General features: G+C 51.3%; 1 protein-coding gene across 1 annotated transcript; it reads left to right on the forward strand.

Moving 5' to 3' along the window:
• The first annotated feature begins 1,158 nt into the window (after positions 1 to 1,158).
• Positions 1,159 to 19,321, forward strand: JDP2 (Jun dimerization protein 2). Its single transcript, XM_015631585.3, has 4 exons — positions 1,159 to 1,265; positions 11,484 to 11,707; positions 16,243 to 16,347; positions 17,123 to 19,321. Exons 2-4 carry the CDS (start codon positions 11,507 to 11,509, stop codon positions 17,306 to 17,308), a joined length of 492 nt encoding a protein of 163 aa, XP_015487071.1. The 5' UTR covers positions 1,159 to 1,265; positions 11,484 to 11,506; the 3' UTR covers positions 17,309 to 19,321.
• The last annotated feature ends 2,649 nt before the right edge of the window (positions 19,322 to 21,970 follow it).

Genomic DNA, 21,970 nt, shown 5'->3' on the forward strand with positions numbered 1-21,970 from the left:
CTGATGCAGCTGTGAAGAGGCCAGTGTTATAGAGAAAGAGGAAAGAAAAAAACACAAATCAGTTATCAGGAAGGCCCCAGCCTGTCACCTTCTTCATGATCCCTGTCTGACATCGAGGTGCTAGAACACTGGGCACCGTGAGTGTACCTGTGCTTCAGGCAATGTCCCTCCCTGATGTCCTACTGATGATAAGAAAACAAAACAGCTGTGAAGAGGAGCCTTGGACCTCTCTGCTTCCTCCTGGTTACTCTCCAGGCCAGTCAAGGGAGTGGGGGAGCAGGGGCTGACAGCCCTTGGCCCTTGTATGAGGGAGATAGCGTTGTGTGGGGCATGAGTAGGCCAGGCTGGGGGGAGGAGGAGATGAGAAGGTTCTTGCCTCTCAGGGGACAGTGGAGCGATCCTGCAGCCCTCCCTGCTGCTGTGCCTTTGCTACCTTGCGTGAGGTGGGCTTGATGCTGGGGAGCACTGGATCTTCTCTCTGGTGCTTTGCCTCATTCTTCCCAGGCTCAGGACCGAGGAGGGGAGGCTCCGCACAAATCGGGCTAGCTCGGGCACGGCTGTGGCGGCACCGGGCCGCGTCGCCGGGACTGCCCGGGACGGTGTCCTGGCGTACACCGGGGAACGAGAGCGACGTGGAGGGGGGCACAGAGTGTGTGGATGGGGGCAAATCGGAGCGCGGGGAAGACGCGCACCCGACCGGTGGAGCGAGGTGCCCGGGCGCGGAGGGGTCAAGAGGTGCCGGAGCGTGCCGGGAATGCCGGCTGCGAGGGCAGAGGGTTGCCGAGGGGTGGCGGGTGCGGAGTCCCGGAGAGCAGGATGCGGAGATGCCGCGCCATGAGGTGTGGGGATGCCGGGCTGTGGGGTGCGGGATGCCGAGGCGCGGGATGTCGGGGTGCCCCGGCTGGTCCCACCCCTGCGCGGCGCTCCCCGCCCCGCGGCCCCGCTCCCCCGCCCTCCCTGACGTGTGGCGCTGGCAGCCCGGCCGGTTCCGCATTCCCGACCCCTCCCCGCAGCCCAGGGGCCGCTATATAACCGGGGCTGATGCAACCCCCCCCGCCGCCTGCCACAGCCTGCGGGAGGCGCGCACCGGGGCGGCGGGCGGTGGCGGGCCGAGGCGCCCCGGCGGCGGCCGGCACCGACATCGGCACCCGGCGGGGCCCGGGGGTCGGGGCAGCGGCGGAGGCGGCGGGGCTGAGCCTGCAGCCCACGTCCGGCCCCTACGGCCGGGCCCCGCGGGCACCCCGGCAGCCCGGTCGCCCTGCACGGTGGGTGTGGGCGCGGGCGGGGGACGTGCCGGGCGGGCCGGGATTGCGGCAGGGGGCGGGCGGCGGCGCGGGGCTCCGCGGGGGTGGCGGACAGCGGCGACGGGGGCCGGGCTGCGGGGCGCCCGGAGGAGTATCCCGGCATCCCGCGGCAGCGGGCACGGGGCTGCTGTCCCGGCGGTCGGGCGCACCGCGGAGATGCGGGGAGACCCTCTAGGATACGAGCACAGCCGCACGGGCGGCTCAGAGAAGGGCTGCTACCCCCGCACCCGGCGATGCGCGGGGGCTGGGGCTGCCTCTGGGGGTGCCTGGCTCTGGGCTGCTGCTGCACGGAGGAGCTGCGGGGTGCCGGGGGCGGCCTCCCCCCGCTTTCGGGAGCTCCTGCCTCCGCTTCACCTGCCGCCTGGGCGCGCAGGTGAGGGGCGCGGACTCCCTGCGGCTGCCGGCCCGGCCCGGGCGGGCTGGTTGTCGCCAGCCGTGTCTCCAGCCCGGGAGGCCCGGGGAAAGGAAAAGGGGCCCTGGAGGTGCCCCCACCGCGCGGTCCCAAGTCCGCTTTAGCAGTCAGGCATGGAGTTGAATGGAAGTTGCATTCTTTTGCACGCTCTGCTCCAAGAGGCACTTTTCTTTTTTCCATGGAAGGGAAATAGGTTTGAGAGCAAATTGGGGGAAAGGGAGAAATACCAGGGGAGCAAGAGCCACATTATGTTTCCATTTTCCTTTAATGAAGGCCCTGTGGAGGTGTATTTGAAAACACAGGGTCTCCTATGCCTTCAAGGAGGGTGAGAACACTGTGCTGGCTGCTTCAGGGCCATATGCAGCGTATGGTGGCCAATGAAACGGGGCCTGGCTCGTTCTCTTGCTTGTCTTGGCAGCCTGCTCCATGGCTTGCATTACCAGCCCTGGAACACAACCACTGCCAAACTGTGAGTGTGTGTGTGCGTGCGTGTGTGTGTGTGTGTGTGTTTGGGCTCCAAGAGCTCAGCAGAAGCAAATGCTTCTGCAGCTCAGACCAGGATTTTAAGCTAGTTTTGAGAAAAATTGCATTATAAACTCTGTCTGGAGGCTCTTGACAGAGTTTGCCCTGGGAATTTGTTGGTAAAAGCTTGTGTGAGGGCATCTGTGAATGCCAGTCTTTGGCGTTCAGATTCTTGGTATGAGTCCTAGTAATTTAAAAATGCAAAAACCTGCTGCAGTGGTCGTCTAGGGAATAAGTGTATGGGTGCAGGAGCTGCCATCTGCACCATTACGGGGTCATACAGCAATTGTTTGCCCCTGGTGTCTGGGGAATTAACAAAATCTGCTGACTTAGTGTGCAGGTTATAGCCTCTGCTTCCTCGTTGAGATGCCTATGGATTCTTTCCCTACATCTTCTCAGCTGAGTATTTCCCTCCTTACAGGATGCAAAGGTCTCTGTGCTACATTCCTTGCCAAGGAAGAGTAAATACTCCCTCAGACCTCTTGCCTCCCCCTGCCCTGTCCATCTGAGCAGTGTGTCCAACTGCACAATCAGCACTGAGCATCTGCTCTGTGGTCTCCTTCCCTGTGCTAGTGTTTGCTACTTCAGCTGCATTGCCTGGGCCAGGTACTTGGCAGCATGCAATGTCTTGAATGTGAAGCTGTAAGAGGCTCTTTTCACTGCAGTGGCTGTTCGTGGTGGGCCTGGCCCCAAGAGCAAGGGAGGCAGAGCCGTGGTGAGGCATGGGACCCCTTGCCAGCGTGTGTGTGTCCTGCAGTGCCAGTGCAGCAAGGAGGGGGCACTGCAAACCTGGTGTCATCTGTCTTTGGCTGCATTTCTCAGTTACTTGGACTGTCCAGAGTATCAATCCGAATATTGCAGGCTATTTTAACATGCAGCCAGGGAGCTGAAGGCACATATGGGCCTCCCAGCTGAGCAGTGCTGTTGCAAACTAGCCAGAGCTGGTCTTTATATGGATTAGAGGTCTTTGCAGATGACCCTGGTATTCAGGGCATAATTTTAAGGACTTTGTAGTGGGAGTGGGGGTTGTCGTCTCTGAGGCCATCCTTGGCCCCCAAGGGCACAGCTTTGTGCTGGAGCAGGATTGTCTTCTTGAAGAAGATTCTAGCCCTGACCACATGTGGTTATGGAAGGTCCTGGGTAATTTCAAGAAGTCAGTTGTTAGGCTGGAGCTCAGACATCAAGGTCTTCTCAGACCAGGATATTCCTTCCTTCTCAAATCCCTTTGAGCTGCTTCAGGTGCTAATAGGATAACTTTTACCTTCCTGCTCTGTACTAGTGTCCAGTGGGTGGTTCAACCTCAAATAATTAATTGCAATCTTAATAATACTGTGATAATTAATAGCATTTTTTTTGCAGTTGTTGCAATTAACTACTGCAGTAGGGGAGCCTTGCTATGGTAGGTGCTGTACAAAACCCTGCTGTCACAGGTTGCTTGGAAGTCAATCGCTGCATTGCAGTGGTGGGAGCAGTTAAACTGCTGTTTGCTGCCCTGTGAGGGTATGGAGGAAAATGCTCAGGGAGAAAGGACAGTGAACTGACTGCTTTGCTAATAGCAAATGGAGATTATTTATAAAGCTGAGGATTGGAGAACCAGTACGCCCTCCACATAAGAGGGATGAGAAGTCAAAGTATTAGACAAGCAGGTGTGGAGACCTAATGGTGAGACTCGGTTGGACCAGGGATTGCAAAGTGGCATTTCTGCCAAGGAGATGCTGTCTGCTCTGGGCTGCCCAGTGTGCACAGTGTAGGAAGCTTTGAGCTTCCCTGATGGAGGAGGGAGGGCAGCAGGGCTCCTCACATTCCTGTTTTTAGAAAGCTTTTCACAGCCCTCTGTCTGTCAATGACTCGGATGTTCCTCCTGCCAGCTAGATGTGCAGGACTGAGCCAGAATGTTCCCATTCATGAAGTAGGTTTAGAATTTCACCTCCTGAGCAAAGTTCTTCATAGCTCCTTCTTCTGTTCAGCACTGTGGCCTCCCACTCTGTGAACTGGGGGTGGGAGGTTACATGTATGTGCATTCACAAGCCCTGCAACTCTTCTCCCAGCTCATGGGGTTGCCTGTGGGAGGAAAGGAACAGCAGGAGTGGCAGCTCCAAGTGTCTGTGGGAAGGGCACAGATGCATCTTTGGATCTGCAAACCTAGAACTTGATTGTAGGAGCTTTCCGTCCCTCCTGGGATGGAAATGGAGTGTGGAGGTCCTACAGTGAGTAGTGAGGTACTACAGTGTCCTGCATTCTGAGGTGGCGTGCTCAGCCTCTGTGCACTTGGCCATGTGCCTTTAACTGGTCTTTAAACAAGGAGGAATTTCTGTGATGCCATAAAACATTAAGTAATGTTAGGTGCTTAGTAAAGAGAGAGCATGCACGTTTTTTATCCCAGTGAGTGTCACTGCAGCTTTTCAGTATGCTATAGGTGGTAGGTTCCTTGGCATCAACAGGTTCAGCAACTGAATGAATGACTGAACACACCATGGCTGTTGTTAAAGTCCATGTTTACCAGAGCTACTGCATGGGGATCTGAAAAGACTGGTTACCCCCAAAGGGCTTGTCTGCTGCTGTGTTCTGATGTTTGGTAAATAACTGACACTGATCACTGTGGTGCTTGGCACTTGCCTTGGAAGTTACTGCTTTTAACAGTGCAGAGCAGAAGCAGTTAGGCAGAAGATAAAAGGTGCTACTCAAAATTAATACATCTAGAGCAGATAGAATTGTGTGGTAGTGGGAGAGTATCGTATTTTAGACAGCAGAAGAAAGCTCTAATTGCATGGCAAAGTACTTGTGTCACTGGGAATATGGGGTGGTGTCTTTCTGCCTTCATCTTCCCCCACTGGGGCCTGAACCTCAAAGTGGAAATGGAAGATCTGTAGGCTTCAGACCATCAGCACTCTGCAGTCTTCTCGGAAGAGTCCAGATGGAAAAAAGCAAGTGTCTCAGAGCTTCAGAGAAGGAGTGATAGCCAACTGCCCTGTCTTTGTTTAGGAAGTTACATTCTTGGGGCATGAGAAGTTGGGTATGTCAGGAAAGGGCTTTCATATAAATCATCCTTCTGCTCACAGAATGAACTAGATTCAATGCATGACATATGGACTGAGGTAGCTTGATAGCCAGCAGCTAAAAAAAAAAAATAATTAAATGGCAATAAAGCCAGAGTAGAATCTAAGGAACTAGAAGTTGGTAGCACTGCTTCTGATCTCCAAAGCAGAATTATTATTCCTGTGGGCCAGGGGCAGATGACAGGCCAGTCACAGTGACTTGGGTGCTCCAAGACAGTACACACAAATGGCAGTATTGTGCTAGGTGCTTACACAGATGAAGAGATCAAAGATTGCTTGTATGGTGGCTTACAGACTTCAGCAGCGCTCTGATGTGTGGCAGCTGACAGGTAATGGCAGGCACCCAGCCTGAGCCTGGTGAGAGAATACCAGGCAGGCATGGCCTTTATTCTGCAGGCAGCATGGAGAGGGGTTGGTAGGACAGACTATGCCTTAGTGCAGTGCTTAACATGGGCAAAAGAGAAACATACAGGTAGGTACAGAGTGTCAGAATCTGCTGGCTGACAATAATAGATGCTAGACTGGGTCTCTGAGCATCAGAAGGGTACTTGAATCAACCATTATAGATGTCAGCACATGTGAAATAGCTTATGTTGTAAGAAACTGTGATTGTATTATAGACAGCAAAACTGAAAATAAGGCTGCAGATAGCCCTCACTCTCACCAAGGAAGCTGACACCAGAGATAAGGCAGAAATGGCAAGTTAAATTGTCAGAGCCTGCTTTGGTATGTCATGGTTGTCTCTGCAGGATGATGATCTTGATGCAACAGCAGCAACTGCATTTGGTTTATAAAGAAGCAAACAGGGCCTGTGGATAAGGGGGGTGCATAGGATGGTGAGGCAGTCTATGTACAGGGAATTGAATGTATGATTTCAACACAGGTAGGCATTCCTGTGCCAGTTTTAGTCTGTGGGTAAGAATAGCAGTGAAGAGGTGGCAGGAGGGGTGTGAATACAGGCTAGCAACTGGAGTACAAGCCCCCAGGGATACTGGGTTATACGAATTATGCCTACGCACGTTAGATTTATGCTGTAACTGCTGTGCAAACATCAGCTTCTTAAAAAAAACAAACCCAAAACCAAACAAAGAGTCCCCTGAAAAAGCAGCAACCAAATCAGTATAGGAAGAGGAAAAAAAAACCCAACCCATTTAAAAAAAAAAAAAAAAAAGCCCAAGAACTTGAAGATTAGAACTGCAGGAGAAAGAATAGAAGGGTATGTGGAGACAGGGTCCCTGAGGAAACTGAGCAACTGTATGGGACAGAAATAACTTGGTAAAGCATCTTCCCTCTAGGCTGTGGTTTCCAGAAGATGACAGACTCTGTCAATAGGAGAAAAACTAAGAGTAATGGGAGCTGCCTTTAAGAAATATTTAATTAACCAGTGTCACTGATTGCTGGCCATAAGGATGTAATTGGGGAACAAAGCACACAAACGCTTGAAACTGGTGGGAAAGATGGAGCAAAACCAAGGTGAGCAAAGAAAGCTGTACTGCTGTCAGCTTTCTGGGTATGATACTGCTGATAAAATAACTGAGTTGACTGAAGCCACAGGAAGAACAGTGCCGAAGCGAGGATGCAAAAGTTGCTGCAATTATCAGGAGGGTTTACAGACATTTCGGCAAGAGGTCAAGTCTTGTGTTACAGCATTTTAACCAGAATAAGGGAGTGTGGAGGCAAAGCTAAGGAAATAAAAACTAAATTTTGACCCATGAAATCACATGTTGACCAGATTTTTATTGCAAAGATAGTTGCTAAACAGAGCAATGAATGGCATAAGCTACTCATCATTGAACTGAAGTTGTAAGAAAGTTTTCTCTGTCTCCTAATTCACTCTGGATAATCTTGATGTCATGGCACAAAATGATGGATAGTATTGGTGCAGAAGGTAGAGTTATGGTGAATGTAAACTCAAGAAACTGGTGTCGTGCTGATCCAGTGGTCATATGAAAGACTGCACATTCTCTTTCCCCTTGCTGTGTTGCTGTTGGCTTCAGTACATGAAAAAGCATACCTGATACAATGCATACAAAGAAATTGTGTGGTTCAAATGTAGGACAGCAGAAAACTAGGTTTTACTGAAGATACAGCATTTCCAAGCTCATGTAGGGAAATGTTGAAAGACCACCTGTGACTGAGGGAAAAATACTATGTTATTAATCAGTTCTGAAAAGAAAAAAAGCTATTAAGAATCCCACCTAAATTACCATGTTAGAAAGTGAAGGAATAGAGAGATGAGTTGGTTCATGTGCCTTAGAAATGGCAAATGCTGTAAGGGAATATCCAGAAAGGAATTAAAAATTGGTAAGGCATCAGCTGTATTCACCCCATCCAGCAAGATGTGGCTGTTGAAGAGCTGCAACTTAAAGGTCAAACTCAGATCCTGAACTTTCAAGTTCTGCCCAACCATGTGAATATGATACAAATATGATGGAGCTATAAGTAGGCATGTCCATGTCTGCCATGCTTTGGGAGGAAGACCAAAGTATTAAATAGAATTCCATATTCTGGGTTTTTTTTTTACATAATCAATGTACAACTCTGACACTGACCAGAAAAGAATAGGAAAGTATCTGAGACTTGGGATGAAAAGGAAGTTGTGCTTACATTAGGAAGCAAAGGAGTGGAACAAACTTGGAGTTTGTTCAAGTCTGAGTCCCTCCAATCAACAGGAGTGACAGTGCATAGGGCTGAGAGCCTTCAAGAACTGTGGGGATGATCTGTTACTGCACCCCTGCTCTGCAGAGAGGGATGGCACTTCTCCTCATTCCTTTTTATTTCCATGATTATAGCCCTGCTGGGAATGGTGTTGCATTCCTCTCCAAGGCCTAACTACTTGACTCTTGGCAGTTCTCAATGTGGTTCTGAGCTTTCTGACCCTTGAGCAAGCTTTCGCTTGTGGAAGACACTTTTCACTCTTTCCACCTAGTCCTCAGCTCATTTTAATGTGCAGGTGTATGGTTTTCTAGAAGGTTTCTGGCACTTTGGTTTGATCATCTTAAAATTTAGTTTATATGATACAGGTGTGATGTGGGCTTTGGCACTGCAGTCCCTGGATCCAGGATAAATTGTTAGAGCATACTGGATACTGGGCCAACCCCTTCACTCTGACCTGTGTTGTGTGTTACACTGGTACAGAGGCTATTTCAAGGCATATTAAGCTACCAGATCAAAGATGCAGAAGGAGAAGATGTGCTGGAGCTAACACAGTGTTCTCTCAAACCTTTAGCTACTTGTCCCCAGGGACCTGTCCCAGGCTCAGGAGTGCATGGAGGAGGGTGCTGAGTGGTCAGGTTGTCCCACAGTCTGAAGAATGGATTTCTCCTTGCTCCTTATTTCATAAATTGCAGTCTGCCTGAGGACCTGGACTGTCTAGCTTGGGTGCTGTCGACTGCATGTCGTGATAAATGACAATTAAGCACAGCACTGCCAGCAGTCAAGGGAGGGAATTGTCCTGCTCTGCTCCACATGTGTGGCCTCTCCTTGAATACTGTGAGCAGTTTTGGGCAGCACCATAGAGAAAAGAGATTAAACCATTGGAGGGCATCCAAAGGAATGCCACAAGGATGGTGAAGGAAAGGAGGGAAGACTGCATGAAGAAAGGCTGAGGTCTCTTTGGTCTGCTCAGCCTGGAGGAGACTGAGGGGAGACCTCATTGCAGTTACAGTGCAATGTTAGGAGTGCAAAATTAGGAGTGCAGCCTAAGGGTGTGATGGTGCTTGTTTCTGGGTGGGTGAAGCATGTGTAGGCCGGAAAGGAAGGAGGAGGGAGGTAGCATGCAGCTTCAGAGCCCAACTGCATTGGGCATCTTTGGACACCTTACAAGATGTTGGTGCAGATTCTGGTACAAGATGTCAGTACAAGATTCCACTGCAGATGTGGAATTACAGTTTTCTAGTTTAGAGATCTCTGTGGAAGAATGAATATTTTGCATCAGTTTAGGTCCTTGCAATCTCAAGGAGTTGACCTACAGTCTTTTCTGACAAGTATCATTACCAAGTATTTTTCATTTCTGTCACCAAATGGGCAGGAGTTCATTTCATCAGGTAGTATCACTTCTCTTGAGAAGTGACTTGTCTTTCCAGTCTTCTCTTCAGGCTTTAATGACCTTAAGCAGATCACCTCCTGCCTGCCCAGCTTCTTCTCCCCACAGCAGTGCTCCCAGCACTGCCAAGCACTGGTTTGCTCTCTCCCTTGTTGTCTCCTAAAGGATGACTGGAGCAGAGGGCTTGATTCTTGCTTGCCACCTCTTTCTGTCTTGCTGCATCTTGCTGCATCTGCTTTCCCTGCTCTTTCTCAAGTCTTCTTGGTCACAGCTGAGCAAACCCTGCCAGGGGACATGTCATGCTGACACCTGGACCTCTTCATTGGCAGATTAGACTGTATGACAGCTCACAGCTCATTGCAGCTTGTAAGCACTTTCTGCTGCAAATCATTCTGTCTGTCACACCCATACAGCTTGCACAGCACCCGTGCTGGATGCTGTGGAGCTTGCATTAGCCTCTTTGCCCTTAACTAGCCTCTATGCCTGTTGTTTCTTCTCTTTTGCTGCTTATCTCTGGTTCCTTCACATTAAAAAATACATTAAATAATCTCTTGGGTAAAAAGATGTGCCAGCGCCAAGAAATCCTTAACTTCTGTTTGTCATGATTAATCCTGTTCAGCCTGCTCCCACTGACTACCTGAGCAAGGCAGCTGGAGCAGGCAATCTCCAGAGATCCCTCCCAGCCTCAACTGTTCCGTGATTCTGTGATCCAGCAGTTCTATCTCACATGCTGTTTTACTCGAGTTTTCAGCCTGGTACTGACACAGATTTGTCACCCCAGGATGAGCAGCTGTGGCAGCTGGCTTGGCTAGGTGTGTGTGCATGTGTCTGCATGACTCTACTGCCTGGGCCAAATGTCTGTACCACCCTTATCAGCAGATGAGGGTGGATGCTTTGGAAAGAGCAGGGCAACTGCATGTTATCCCTCATTTAATGTTCCTCCTTTCTCTGACACTTGGTGCTGCGAGAGCCTCCATGAGTTCCCCTTAATGTTTGTTGAATCCTGCCTTGTGACTGGCTGTTGTGGTTGCAGGAAGCTACACACTGAGATTTTGGGTCCACTCCTTTAGTCTGTTTCTGTTTTGACATGGCTGGTCTTTATCCCTGCTGTGTTGGTGCCTCCTCCACAAGGGCAGAATGGGGTGGATACCTGGAGGCTCCTACAGTGTGCTGGGACTTCTCTGGATGGGCAGAACAAGGACAGTGCACACATGCTGGGACATGTGGTTGAGTTGAAGAAGAGTGGCAAATGGCTGCTGTGTGGACAGATGTTGACTCTAAATGTTGTAAAATAGGTAACTTGTGAGTGTCCCAGGCCAGTTAAACAGCAGGGGTGTACCTGCATTGCAGCCAACATCCATCTGCTCCCATGGCTTTTGGACTAATGTAACAGCTCCAGCTCTATGGACTTCCTATTCTAGGTTTAATTTTATTACTTCTTTGCTGCTTGTTCTTTGTACTTATTGGGAACTCCCTTTCTCCTCCCTATAAGTGACTTGCTGAAGGTTGCCCTGATCCTATTTTCACTTTTTTCTTTCATGATAGAAGACTTTTGAACCTTTTTGAACCTTCCACTATTTCCCTTCCCCTCCAGCCTTTGTTTCCTCATGTCTGTGCTGAGAGATGTTTGTGGCGGTTTTTTTCCTCGTAATTTAATGCATGGTCTTTCTTTGCTGTGTCCCAGCCCTGACCAGTGGTTGAGCTTGCCCAGAAGAAATCCAGCCTAGGCCTATTATGGTCCTCTTTGTGCCATTTTCTTTTTGTACTAATAATCCACACAATAATTAATCAAAACTCAATTAAAAGCAAACCTTAATCTGCTGAAGACACTCTAGAAGAACGTGTCCATGGGATCACATCACTGTCATTTGCAAGCAGCTCCTGTTCTTCTGGTGCTTCTCCTCTCAGGTCTCTTCCCTTCCTGATCTACATCCCAGTAGCCTATTCTTCCTGTCAGGATTCATACATTTTGGTTTCTGTCGTACAGATTTTGCTTATTCTCTGCCTTTGCTCTTCCTGGGGGAGAATGTCTGCCTTCCTTGATTCATAGCCCTGTAGGTGATGGGACTGTAGCATGAGTCTGTCTTGTGCTGTGTCATGAGGCCCTGTAGTTGGGTTGTAATGGGATCTCTGTCCCCCTCCAGCCTAGGAAGCTGTTTCCCCTGCTATGATGCCAGGGCAGATCCCCGACCCGTCGCTGACGGCTGGCGCGCTGCCTGGGCTCGGCCCCTTGACAGGACTGCCTGGCACGGCCCTGACCGCCGAGGAGCTGAAGTGCGCTGACATCCGCAACATCGGGGCCATGATCTCGCCGCTCCAGTTCCTGGAGGTGAAGCTTGGGAAGAGACCCCAGCCTGTCAAAAGCGAGGTGAGTATTGGGGGCTGCTGGCTGCAGGTGGCCCCGCAGAGCTGTTGTCTGCACTTGCCTGGGTTTCCCTCCTGCCCGTGCTTGGCTGTCGTAACAGGGTGGCCAGCAGCATGTTTTATAAGCTCCCTGCTTGGTGATGTGCATGCATGTTGGCAGCTGCTCCACTAGCTGCCTTTTCTCCCTGCCTGATTTTCTGTCCTTGACTGGCAGTGGTAGCCTCAGAGTCCCAGACCTGACTGGTCCAATGCAACAATTGGCAGCCATCTGAACTTAAACCCTGCATGTGGAGTGAGGTCTGGTGCAGCCAATCCCTAGGTTGGGGCACACACAGAGTAGAAGTCACACAACCTGTCACTCATGTCAACAAGCCTTTGGTGCTTCTGGCATTGGTGTTGCCTCTCCAGTGGGGAAGGGGTATGTGAACAAGCAGTGTGGAGCAGTGACTCAGCCTGTGCCACAGGTGCTGCTAGCTGGGAGCCATTGCTTGGGGTGGGCCCTGGCTTCACCTCGAGTTTCCTGGGATGGGGAAGTTGGGTGGTTTCTGCTTGGTACTACAGGCTGCCATGTCAGAAGCAGGCTGAAGGGACTAGGGAGATGCTTGGACAGTGTTTTCCTTATGTGGCTGTCCCACGTGTTGGTTGTCCAGTCTTTGACTCTGGCTGAACTGGTGGTGAGTGTTTGCACCTCCTACTGCCTGCAGATGGAGCTGGGAACCCACTGTTACAGAGGTCCCACGTTGGGGAGGGTGCTAGCTGCTCTTAGAAGGTCCAATAGACAGCCCTCTGAACAGAGCATTTGCTCTGTGTGAGGTTACCTCAGATGATGCTGTATGAGGATGGGGTTGTGTTCTCTGTGTTGATGGACAGCCCCACTGGGAGAGCTGCTCTCCTCTTGGACAGGTGTAGACAGATGCTGCTGGGCTGTGTTCTCTGGAAGTGTGAGCAAGGATGTGCTAGATGATGTGAAAAGCTGCCTGTGATGAGCTGTGAGCTGAAGGGAGTAAGATAGGAATTCCAGGGAGCAACCTGCTCTCCAAATGATGCTGGCACTTGATATATCCAAATTTTTTGGGAGAAGCTCAGCAGTAGCCAGGCCCACCTGTGCAGAGCATCCTTGTTCTTTCCCTTCAGCCATTTGAGGTGGACTCCTGTGGGTAGAACTGGTATGATGTAGTCCATCTGATCATCTTGCACAGGAGCTCTGTGCCCAAGAGAGTGTCCAGTCAGCTTGTGCAGTCTGGAGGTTGCCTGGGAAGGACTGGGCAGCTCTGCAATGGGAAGAACTGAGGATAGGATACTGTGGGAGGCCATCACAAGGCTCTGGGGAATGCTAATGGCTTCCATTCCTCTATGGGCAAAGCAGTCACAGATTTGCAGCTGAAGCCAAATTCTGTTCCAAGTTCTTGGCCTGAGTATTAATGCAGCAAATGGTCTGCAGTACCTGCCTTGCTCCATGGGTTGGGGAAGAAGGAGGGTAACTCTGTGGCAATGCTGTCTTCCCAGGTCCAACTTCTTTCCTGGGGCATCTCAGGCACCTCTGAGCTGGCCCTGCAACTGCTGCTTTTGCTTTTTGTGGGCATGGATGGGTATATGATGTAACTGGCATCTGTGTAACAGGGACAGGGCAGTTCTGCCCCACAACAGGTACTAGAATTGCTGAGTGTCCTCTGAGCTAGCTGTAATGGCACCATGTGGAGGAAAGATAAGAGAAAACCCACTGACAGCCCCTGCACAGCTTCCATGCAGCTGGTTCCTCCCCTGCATGGCCTGTGAAGCTGAGGAGTTGAAGACAGCAAATGGAGCTGCCCTTGGCAAGGCTTTGCAGCAAAAGCCTGAGGGAGCTGAAGCAGTAGCTGCTTATCCCATGAGTAGCCAAGAAACTGCCCACGCACAGTTTTGCAATGCAGCCTGCAGCTGCTTTCCTCGTGCAGGGCGCTGGAGCCCAGGAATGCTGGGTGCTGACATGCCACTCTGTGGTGCTGGGAGGACAGGCTGCTTGCCATGAGCCTGGGCAAAGCAGCTGTCTCTGCTCTGCTGGGGGCACCAGCATCTCCTGGCATTGGGGTGTTTGTGCCTGGGGGCACACACAAAACCCACCCAGGGCTGTTTGGTGCCAGCTTCTCTGCAGGGTGATGGACAGCCCCACTGGGAAAGCTGCTCTCCTCTTGGACAGGTGTAGACAGATGCTGCTGGGTTCCTCCACCATTGAATCCCACCTGGGGTGGTCCCTCTGGGACTGAGCCCTCCCCCTCAGGCAGATGATCACCTTGGTCTCTGAGGCTGCTGACTGAAGCAGTTCAGGAGGCATCCCCAGACCTTCTACCCACAGGGATCCCCTGGAGATCAACTGCTGGGACATGCTATTGGGTGATACATCATCATTGTTTCATGTGCCTCTGAATAACATCCTAATCCTCAACACCAGGGCCATGTCACCTTTTTGAACTGAAATCAAGGAAAAGCAGATGGGGAAACTTTCTTTCTTTAGAAGGAGAACTCTGCCCTGAGAATTTGTGGATTCCTCATATCTGGAAATGTTCAAGACCAGGCTGGATGGGGCTTTCAGCAACTGCTCTACTGGAAGGTGTCCCTGCCTGTGGCAGTGGGGTTGGAACTAGGTGATCTTTAATATCTCTCCAAATCTTTCTATATTTCTATGAAGCTACAGGAGCTGTGGTCAAAAAGCAGAGCCAAGAGTTCAAGCTGCTTCTGTCTGTGTTGAGCCACTTCCTTGGGCATCTGTACTCCATCTAAAGGATACAGATCTTTGCTGGGCCCTCTGTGGAGTGGAGGCAGGGTCAGAGACAGGTCATTTATTCTGTAATTCTAGTTGAGTGCACTAGTGGGGCATGGAAATGTCAGGCAGTTCCCAGGGCTGGTGCAATTGCTGGTTGCTCTTCCAGTTGCTGTTCCACCCCAAGATGTACTTTTGAAGCCAAGTTTGGGGGTGTTTTTTGAGCTTTGGAGCTGTGTGCACATTACCTCTCTGCACCCTCCTAGTAATCCTTGAACTAAAAGGCCAAGAAGCTGTCTTGGGGTAGATGAGTAGTAAATGTGCAGAGGGGAATTGTATCTACCCTGATGTCCACCTCCTCTTAATTTCTGTCAGGAAATTTTATAAGACCTGGCAGTGGAATGTAGAGTGAATGCCTTCCAGATTACTTCTGCTAACCTGTCACATCTAAGTTATGTGGGTGCAGTGTGAGCTGTCCATTTCTAACTGGACTTGGGGGTATTAGTGCAGCTCCCATCCTAGCTCTTCCAAGTGTGGTACGCTGGTGCCCCATGACACTGCCTTGGCAAAGGAATGGTGGCAGCCTGGCATTATGGAAGTCTGTGAATAGCTTGTGCTGGCTTTGCTTAATATTTTAGCCCCAGCTAAAACAGCAACTTTGGTATAATGCTTGCAAAATAAGGTAGAAAAGATGCAAAAGCGTTAGTGCTATAAAGCTCAAACACTGCTTTCTCTAGCAGGCTGTGTGCTGTGTATTGGACATGTGGCTTACTTAAGGCACCCCTTCACCCTACCTTTGTTGAGTCCACGTTTCATTCAGTCCCTGTGCATCACACTGGGATATTTTGATTAGTGGGTTTTGGACTTGATGACTGTTAGCTCTGTGCATGGTCCACTGTGGATGATGGCACCTGCAGCCTTCATTACTATCAGACACCACTGGTGTGTCTACATGTGGGGTGATCTTGTGGCCACCAGGTATCACTCAATACAAATGAGGCAGTTCAGTCTGACAACCTCAAATTTCAGAGACCCAGGCCAAATGTGGATGAAGGCACTGGGGACCTTTTCTTCTCTATCCATTCTACAAAGTATAACCTGACTTCACAGGGCTTTCCAGCACTCAGATTTTTTCTTGAAGGAGCTGGTTTGGATTCTTGGATGTAGGCATGCCATAGGCCATTTACACAGGCTTTGCAGCATATATCAATAAATACTTTGATTATGGGTTTCTAACCCATAGGGCCTATTGGCCTGGCCTGTGGTTTGAGTTAAAGAGCACAGAGAATTGAGTCATGGTGAACAGTGCAGGTACTGCTGTATCCTGCCTCCTTACAGGGGATGCAGGATCTATCCCCACCTTGGTGGCCCTGTGACTCAGACAGTCCCAGGTACTGGAAAGGGGCAGACCCAACTGCAGTATCTTTCAGGTTTTTCTGCCTCTTGTTCTTGGCTTTGTGAGTGATGCTTTCAATGTCTGTGCTCACAGAGCTGAGCCTGTAGATGTCTGTGTGAGAAACCACCCGTGTTCCTGGGAGGGGGCTCTATTCTCTCTCTTCCCTCTCTCAGGAAGGGGCAGCCCTGTGAAGGGTTGTCTGTCCCCTACCAGCCATGTCCTCAGCTGTGGGTACAGGTCTCCATCTCTGTGTTCCCACAAAGTGGAGGTAGAGCCTGTAGCAGTGGCACACACACACATGGGATTAAGTCATGTTACTGGTGGCCCGTGACCACCTGCTCACCCTTTCCTCCTGCCCCAGCCCACACCTGCTGGCTCTGACCTGGGTTTCTCTGTCTTTTTGTAGCTGGATGAGGAAGAAGAGAGGAGGAAAAGGCGCCGGGAGAAAAACAAAGTAGCAGCAGCACGATGTCGGAACAAGAAGAAGGAGAGGACAGAGTTCCTGCAGCGGGTGGGTGCCCCAGTCTGTCCCAGGGCACAGCAGGGACCTCACTAGAACAGTGCTCCAGCTGCAGGCAACATTGCCTTCTGAACTGCCCCTCTGCCTCCCCTTGCTCCAGTGCCTTTATCTGGGAAAATACAGCCCCTGCTTTTCATGAGGCTGTGGAGGTGGTGGCCATGTACATGCCCAGGCAGAGCTTACCCAGTACCAGGGCTGGAGAGGGCTGGAGGTTGGCTCTGGGCTTGTGGAGAAAGAGGAATGATATTGCCTCTGCCTCGGTGCTGGAGCAGGAACACCCATATGAATGTGGCACAGGACAGGGGCTGGCAGTGTGTTGGCCCCTTGACCAAAGTCCTAAAGATTTTCCCACTCACAGGCCAGATGCCCACTCCACCTCTAACCCCAAGGCAGAAAAACTGTCACAGCACCTTGCTGTTTTTCTGAAAACAGTGGTGAGACATGGGCAGATGACACAGCATGAGACAAGGAGTCACTTCACAAGGGCAGATCCTTACAGATGGGCTTGGGTGAAAACTTAAACATGGGTTTGTTCCCAAACACCTTACCAGACCACGGAAAGCAGCCAGGCAGGCAGTTTTTGCTGGGGTGCTGCAGAGACCTGTCCCAGGTGGTGGCTGTGTGTTTCTGTGTGATGGCACTAAGTAGCACAAGGCAGTAGGGGCTGTGGGACAGCACTGAGCAGAGGTGGCATGTTGGCCAAAATGTTTCTTGTATCTTGTCCTGCTAGATAAAGTCACATGCGGTTGTGTTCCTGTCCTGCTAGGAGTCTGAGCGTCTAGAGCTCATGAATGCTGAGCTGAAGGCCCAGATAGAAGAGCTGAAACAGGAGAGGCAGCAGCTCATCCTGATGCTGAACCGGCACCGTCCCACTTGCATCGTGCGGACAGACAGCATCAAGACGCCTGAAAGCGAAGCCAACCCACTGCTGGAGCAGCTAGAGAAGAAGTGAAGGTGGCACAGGGCCAGGAGGAGGAGACAGTGGCAACAGGGTCTTCCAGGGTCTCTAATGTATGTACTGTATGAAGAACTGTGCACCCAGGCCTGGTGCAGCCAGGACCCAGTGGGCTTCCTTGGGAACTATGGACCAAACATGGGAACAGAGAAGATCAGGAGCCTGCCAACCATGTACTCTGAGGCTGAACCTGGGACCAGGGCTGGTGGTGCCAGTGAGGGCAACCTCCCTGTGATACTCATCACAGCCCTTCAGCCTGCTCTCAGCCCTGGGACCCACAAAGCCACCGTGTGTCCTGCAAAGGGCACGCAGCCCATGGGTAGCAGGGGCTGCAGGCTGAGGAGTGGCAGCTGTGCAGTGCCCACCAGCACCCTGCCCAGAGGCTGCCGCTGCTCCTGGCACACGCTCCGGAGGGAAACCCAAACCCAAGAACCACAAACACTTGATGCAGCCCCATCTGGTGGGCAGGCCTGTCGGGGCTCGGTGGCGCAGGCGCCCCCCACAAGCACACTCAGTATAATGTTTACAGCCCAGCTGTCCGTGTCGGCCGTGCTTTTGAATGCACATTTTTACACTTTTTTAAAGTATTTTTTACAAAGTTTTTATACAGTGATCTCTATATGGATTTATATAATCACTAGATGTGATCTCATAGAAATGTATGTTATAATGGTCTGTTTGTTACAAACACATACACCACAGTTATCTCCATTGTGTTACTTGTCTGGTAGCATCCAGCTCCTTTCCTGGCATGCTGGGAAAGGGGTCCAAGCTGCCCTCTGCAGTGGTGTCGCTACCCTCTCCATCCATGTATGTCCTTCATAATACTCAGTTCTGTATCTCTCAGTAAATGTTACCTTTGTGTATGCTGTCCTCCTGTAGCTCTCTTTGGCTCAGCAGCACTGTGGCAGCATCTGTAGGGCTGAACAGGCCAGGTGTGTTCCTGGCTGAGTGGCACAGTGGAGCAGATCCCAGAGCTGGTTTTGGTGGTTGTGTTAGCAGCTGTGGGCAAGGAGAATTCACCCTAGGAAGCTGGGAACAGTGGAGGCAGCTCTGACTGCAAGCAAGAAGTAGCTCAATGCTGCACCAAAGAGGATAGGCAGGCAGAGCTTGCCACTTGGAAAGGCAGAGGGAGACCATGTCATCCTTAACTGGTCCTTTGTGTTTCAGTCCCAAATACAGCAGTTTGAACTCATTTCAGGGATGAGAAAGAGATAAGGGGGCTATCACAATGTCCTTATCTTGGTGATCCCTTTATGTGCCTTTGTGCTTCCTTCTGCCCAGACCGGGGAGTTCATGGCTCAGATCTGACCCATTCCTCTGCTGCTGTCAAGAGCCAATCTTCATTCTTTGAAAAACGTGATACCTCTGCCTTTCATCAAACTCTGCTGAAAGGTTGCAGAGTATGTCCTGGGCCTCCTTTTATTTTCTCTTTATTTCCTTCTGCAAAGTGTATGTGGTAATAAATTCCCTCTTTGGTGGTCAGTGGGAGCTCCCTGTGGATACCAGATGATCCGGGCATCTTGTCCACAGTCATCGTGGACTTTTTGCTCACCTGGTGACCTCTCACTCCCCTGCTACATGGCTTCCAGCAGCACTGGCAGTGCTGTGGGTGCAGGTGAGGCAGTTTTTTACTGCAGTAAAAATTTCTTCTGTGGAAACAGCTGGCTTGGAAGATAAAAGGTCCCCTTTGAAACCCAGCATACTAGAAGCAGCTAGCAAAGGTAGAAGCAGAAGAGTGATATATCTACATCAGTTTAATGCTCAGCTATTCCAGCCAAGGATTGGAACTGAATCCTAGCTGCCCAGGGGTTGGAAGGAGATTATCTTTAGGGTCCTTCCTAATCCAAGCCACTCCCTGATTCTGTCACCCAAACAGCCTTCTACTGTATTCCAGTCAGCACCAAGGCATTTGACACTCAAAGTTTAGGGCATTTCTTTTTCAGGTGACTTGTTTGGGCTGTAGCACAATAAAGTTAAAGCAAAGGGTTTGGGCCCTTTTCCCCTTTATGCCACAGGTTCTGACTGTTGAATGGAAAAGGTTCCATCTCCGTGCAGTGTGCTATACTGCAAACCCCACCTGATTCCTGTAGGGGACAGGCTATTTGATGTTCTTGACTCCGGTAGCATCTGTCCTCTCAAAACCCAGCTCCAATCTTCTCAGAATTAAAAATTTTGCTTTGGGACAGATGGTCCACTGGCCAGGCTTGTGCATTACAGTGACAGCTCCTGGGCAGGAGCAGAGGGCACATGCCAGGCACAGCCTTCTGTTGCCAGTGCAAGAACATGCTCCCAAACTTAAAATGCAATGGTTCTACCTGTGCTGTGGCAGTGTCCTTGCACTGGGATCCACTTCATGCACGGACTGGCAATGTGGATTTGCTCGGAAGAGTCAACTGGCACTTCTCAAAGGGCTAGGAAGCCACCTCCTGGACATCCCACACCACCCCATCCTGTCTTAGGTGCACTGTGGACCACTACTGGAGCAGAGCTGAAGGGATTTCGTACTTCTGGGATAGGGCTTGGTGCGGTGGTGCTGGAGCCGGTAGCCTGGTAGTTGTGGGGCTGTTGCCAGCCCCACGTCCCCGGTCCAGCCAACCTTCGGGCTGCATCCCTCCTCCTGCTGGGCACACGCACACATGGATCCCTCCCATGGATAGCTGTAGCTGGTTGTAGAGCCGCAGTTGCTGGCCCTGGGCGCAGGAGCCCTGAGTACGGCAGTCGCCACTGGCACACAGCTCTGGTCTCGCTCGCTACTGCTCCAGCCTGAGGCTCCCCGCGCTCACCCCAACCCGCACACGAGGTGTCCGGAGCCAGGCGCGCAGGAGCCGGGCGGGATGCGGCAGTGCGCGGGCACCGGGCACCGGGCAGGAGCGGCCGGTCCCTCTCCCTGAGCTCTCGTGGCTCCTCACCCGGCCCGGCCCCGACCCGGGCAGAGCCGCCGTGCGCTCGGCGGGCGGGCGGAGGCGGCGGGAGCCGGGAACGCCGGCAGGAGGCGCCGCGGGAGCGGCCGGGCCGGGCCGGGCAGGGCAGGGCAGGGCGGCCGGACGGGGCCGGACCCGCTCTCGCTCGGGCACGGAGCGGCCGCTCTGCCCCGCGGCTTGGGAGAGCGCCCCGAGCACTGAGCGCAGCTCTCGGAGCGGGTCCGCAGCAGCAACGGGCAGGCGTCTGGAGCACCTCTCCTATGAGAAAAGGCAGCGAGAGCTGGGACTGTTCAGCCGGGAGGAGGTTCTGGGGGGATCTCAGAACACTTTCCAGTACCTAAAGGTCTCTGGGTAACCTTGAAAAGGACATTTCACCAGGGCTTGTGGTGATAGGAGAAGGAGCAACAGTTATAAACTGAAAGAGGATTTGGATTGTATATAAGAACTTTTCAAAATGAAGAAGGTGAGGCACTCAAACAGGTTGCCCAGAAAGTGATGAATGCCCCATACCTGGAAGTCTTCATGCCCAGGTTGGATAGGGCTCTGAGCAACCTGGTCTAGTGCAAGGAATCCCTGTGCGTGGTAGGGGGTTGAAACTAGATGGCCTTTAAAGATCCCATTCAGTTCAAACTTCTGTCATTCTATGATTCATGATGCCATCCCATGGTTCCATCAGATGGTTCTTGTTAAACACATGAACCGATTTGGCAGCACTGGTGCTTCCTGGCCATTTCACCTGCAGGCATCTCTGGTTCTGAGATACCTGAAGTAGCTTGACAACCAGGACCACCAGCAGGAATTTCTAGGGTGCCAGCAAGCCTCCTCCAGGACATGCCCATCTTCTGTTTTGTGAGATCCACATTCAGGTCATTACTCTTGTGCTCCTTCTCATACTCAACAGTAGTTCAGGCCAGAGCTCTCCCCAGAGTGATGTGATACCATATTTTTCCTGAACCCCAGGCAGGTGAGCCACACTACTTTTCCATTGTTTAGATGCTTGTAACAGCTCTCTGCTGCCCTTCACATACTACCCCAGTTCCCTCTACAAAGCCACCCTTTCCTTTTCACTCCTAAGGAAAGGTAGGTACCACTTTGCCTAAAATCACCCGGCCTGAGGCAGTGGGGGATAAATGGGCTGGGAGTCTAGCTACAGTAGTTCAGTATGAGTTCAATGCTCTATAGTGCATGCCTCTTCTTGCTGGACCCCTGACAAGTGTCAGGACCCATGGACAGAGAGAACTCTGTTTCCCCAGAAGTGTCTTGCCAGCTTCTTACCCCTCTCTCCTGCAATCAGCTCATCCCGAAAAGGCTGAGCAGGCAATCATGCTCCTAAAGCTTCATTGTGGCCCTCTTCCTTTCCTCCTCATCCTCTCCCAACCAACTGCCCCCATCCTCTTGTAGGTAAGGTATGTGTGCAGTCCTGGGGACAGGGGTATCCAGCCCCTCCCTCCCTTGGCTTGCAACAGAGGATGCTTGAGGGTCATTCCTTTGCAGTTTTCACAGTATGGTTCTCACTTTGTCTATGAAAAATTGCCTCCTCTGCCCTTCTTGTCAGCAGCTGAGGGCAACTGTAACGCTGTGGTAAGTGGTATTAACTAACCTTTGCCAGTGACCTGTCTCTCTTGTTTCATTTTGAGCCAAGGGCAACAGGTATTCATTTGTCTTTGTCCTTATTGGTTCTTCTACTCAACTTGCTGGAAAACAAGCCCCAAAAATCCCCGGCCTTGATATTTAC

This window comes from Parus major, chromosome 5, assembly GCF_001522545.3.
Source record: "Parus major isolate Abel chromosome 5, Parus_major1.1, whole genome shotgun sequence".
Classification (NCBI taxonomy): domain Eukaryota; kingdom Metazoa; phylum Chordata; class Aves; order Passeriformes; family Paridae; genus Parus; species Parus major.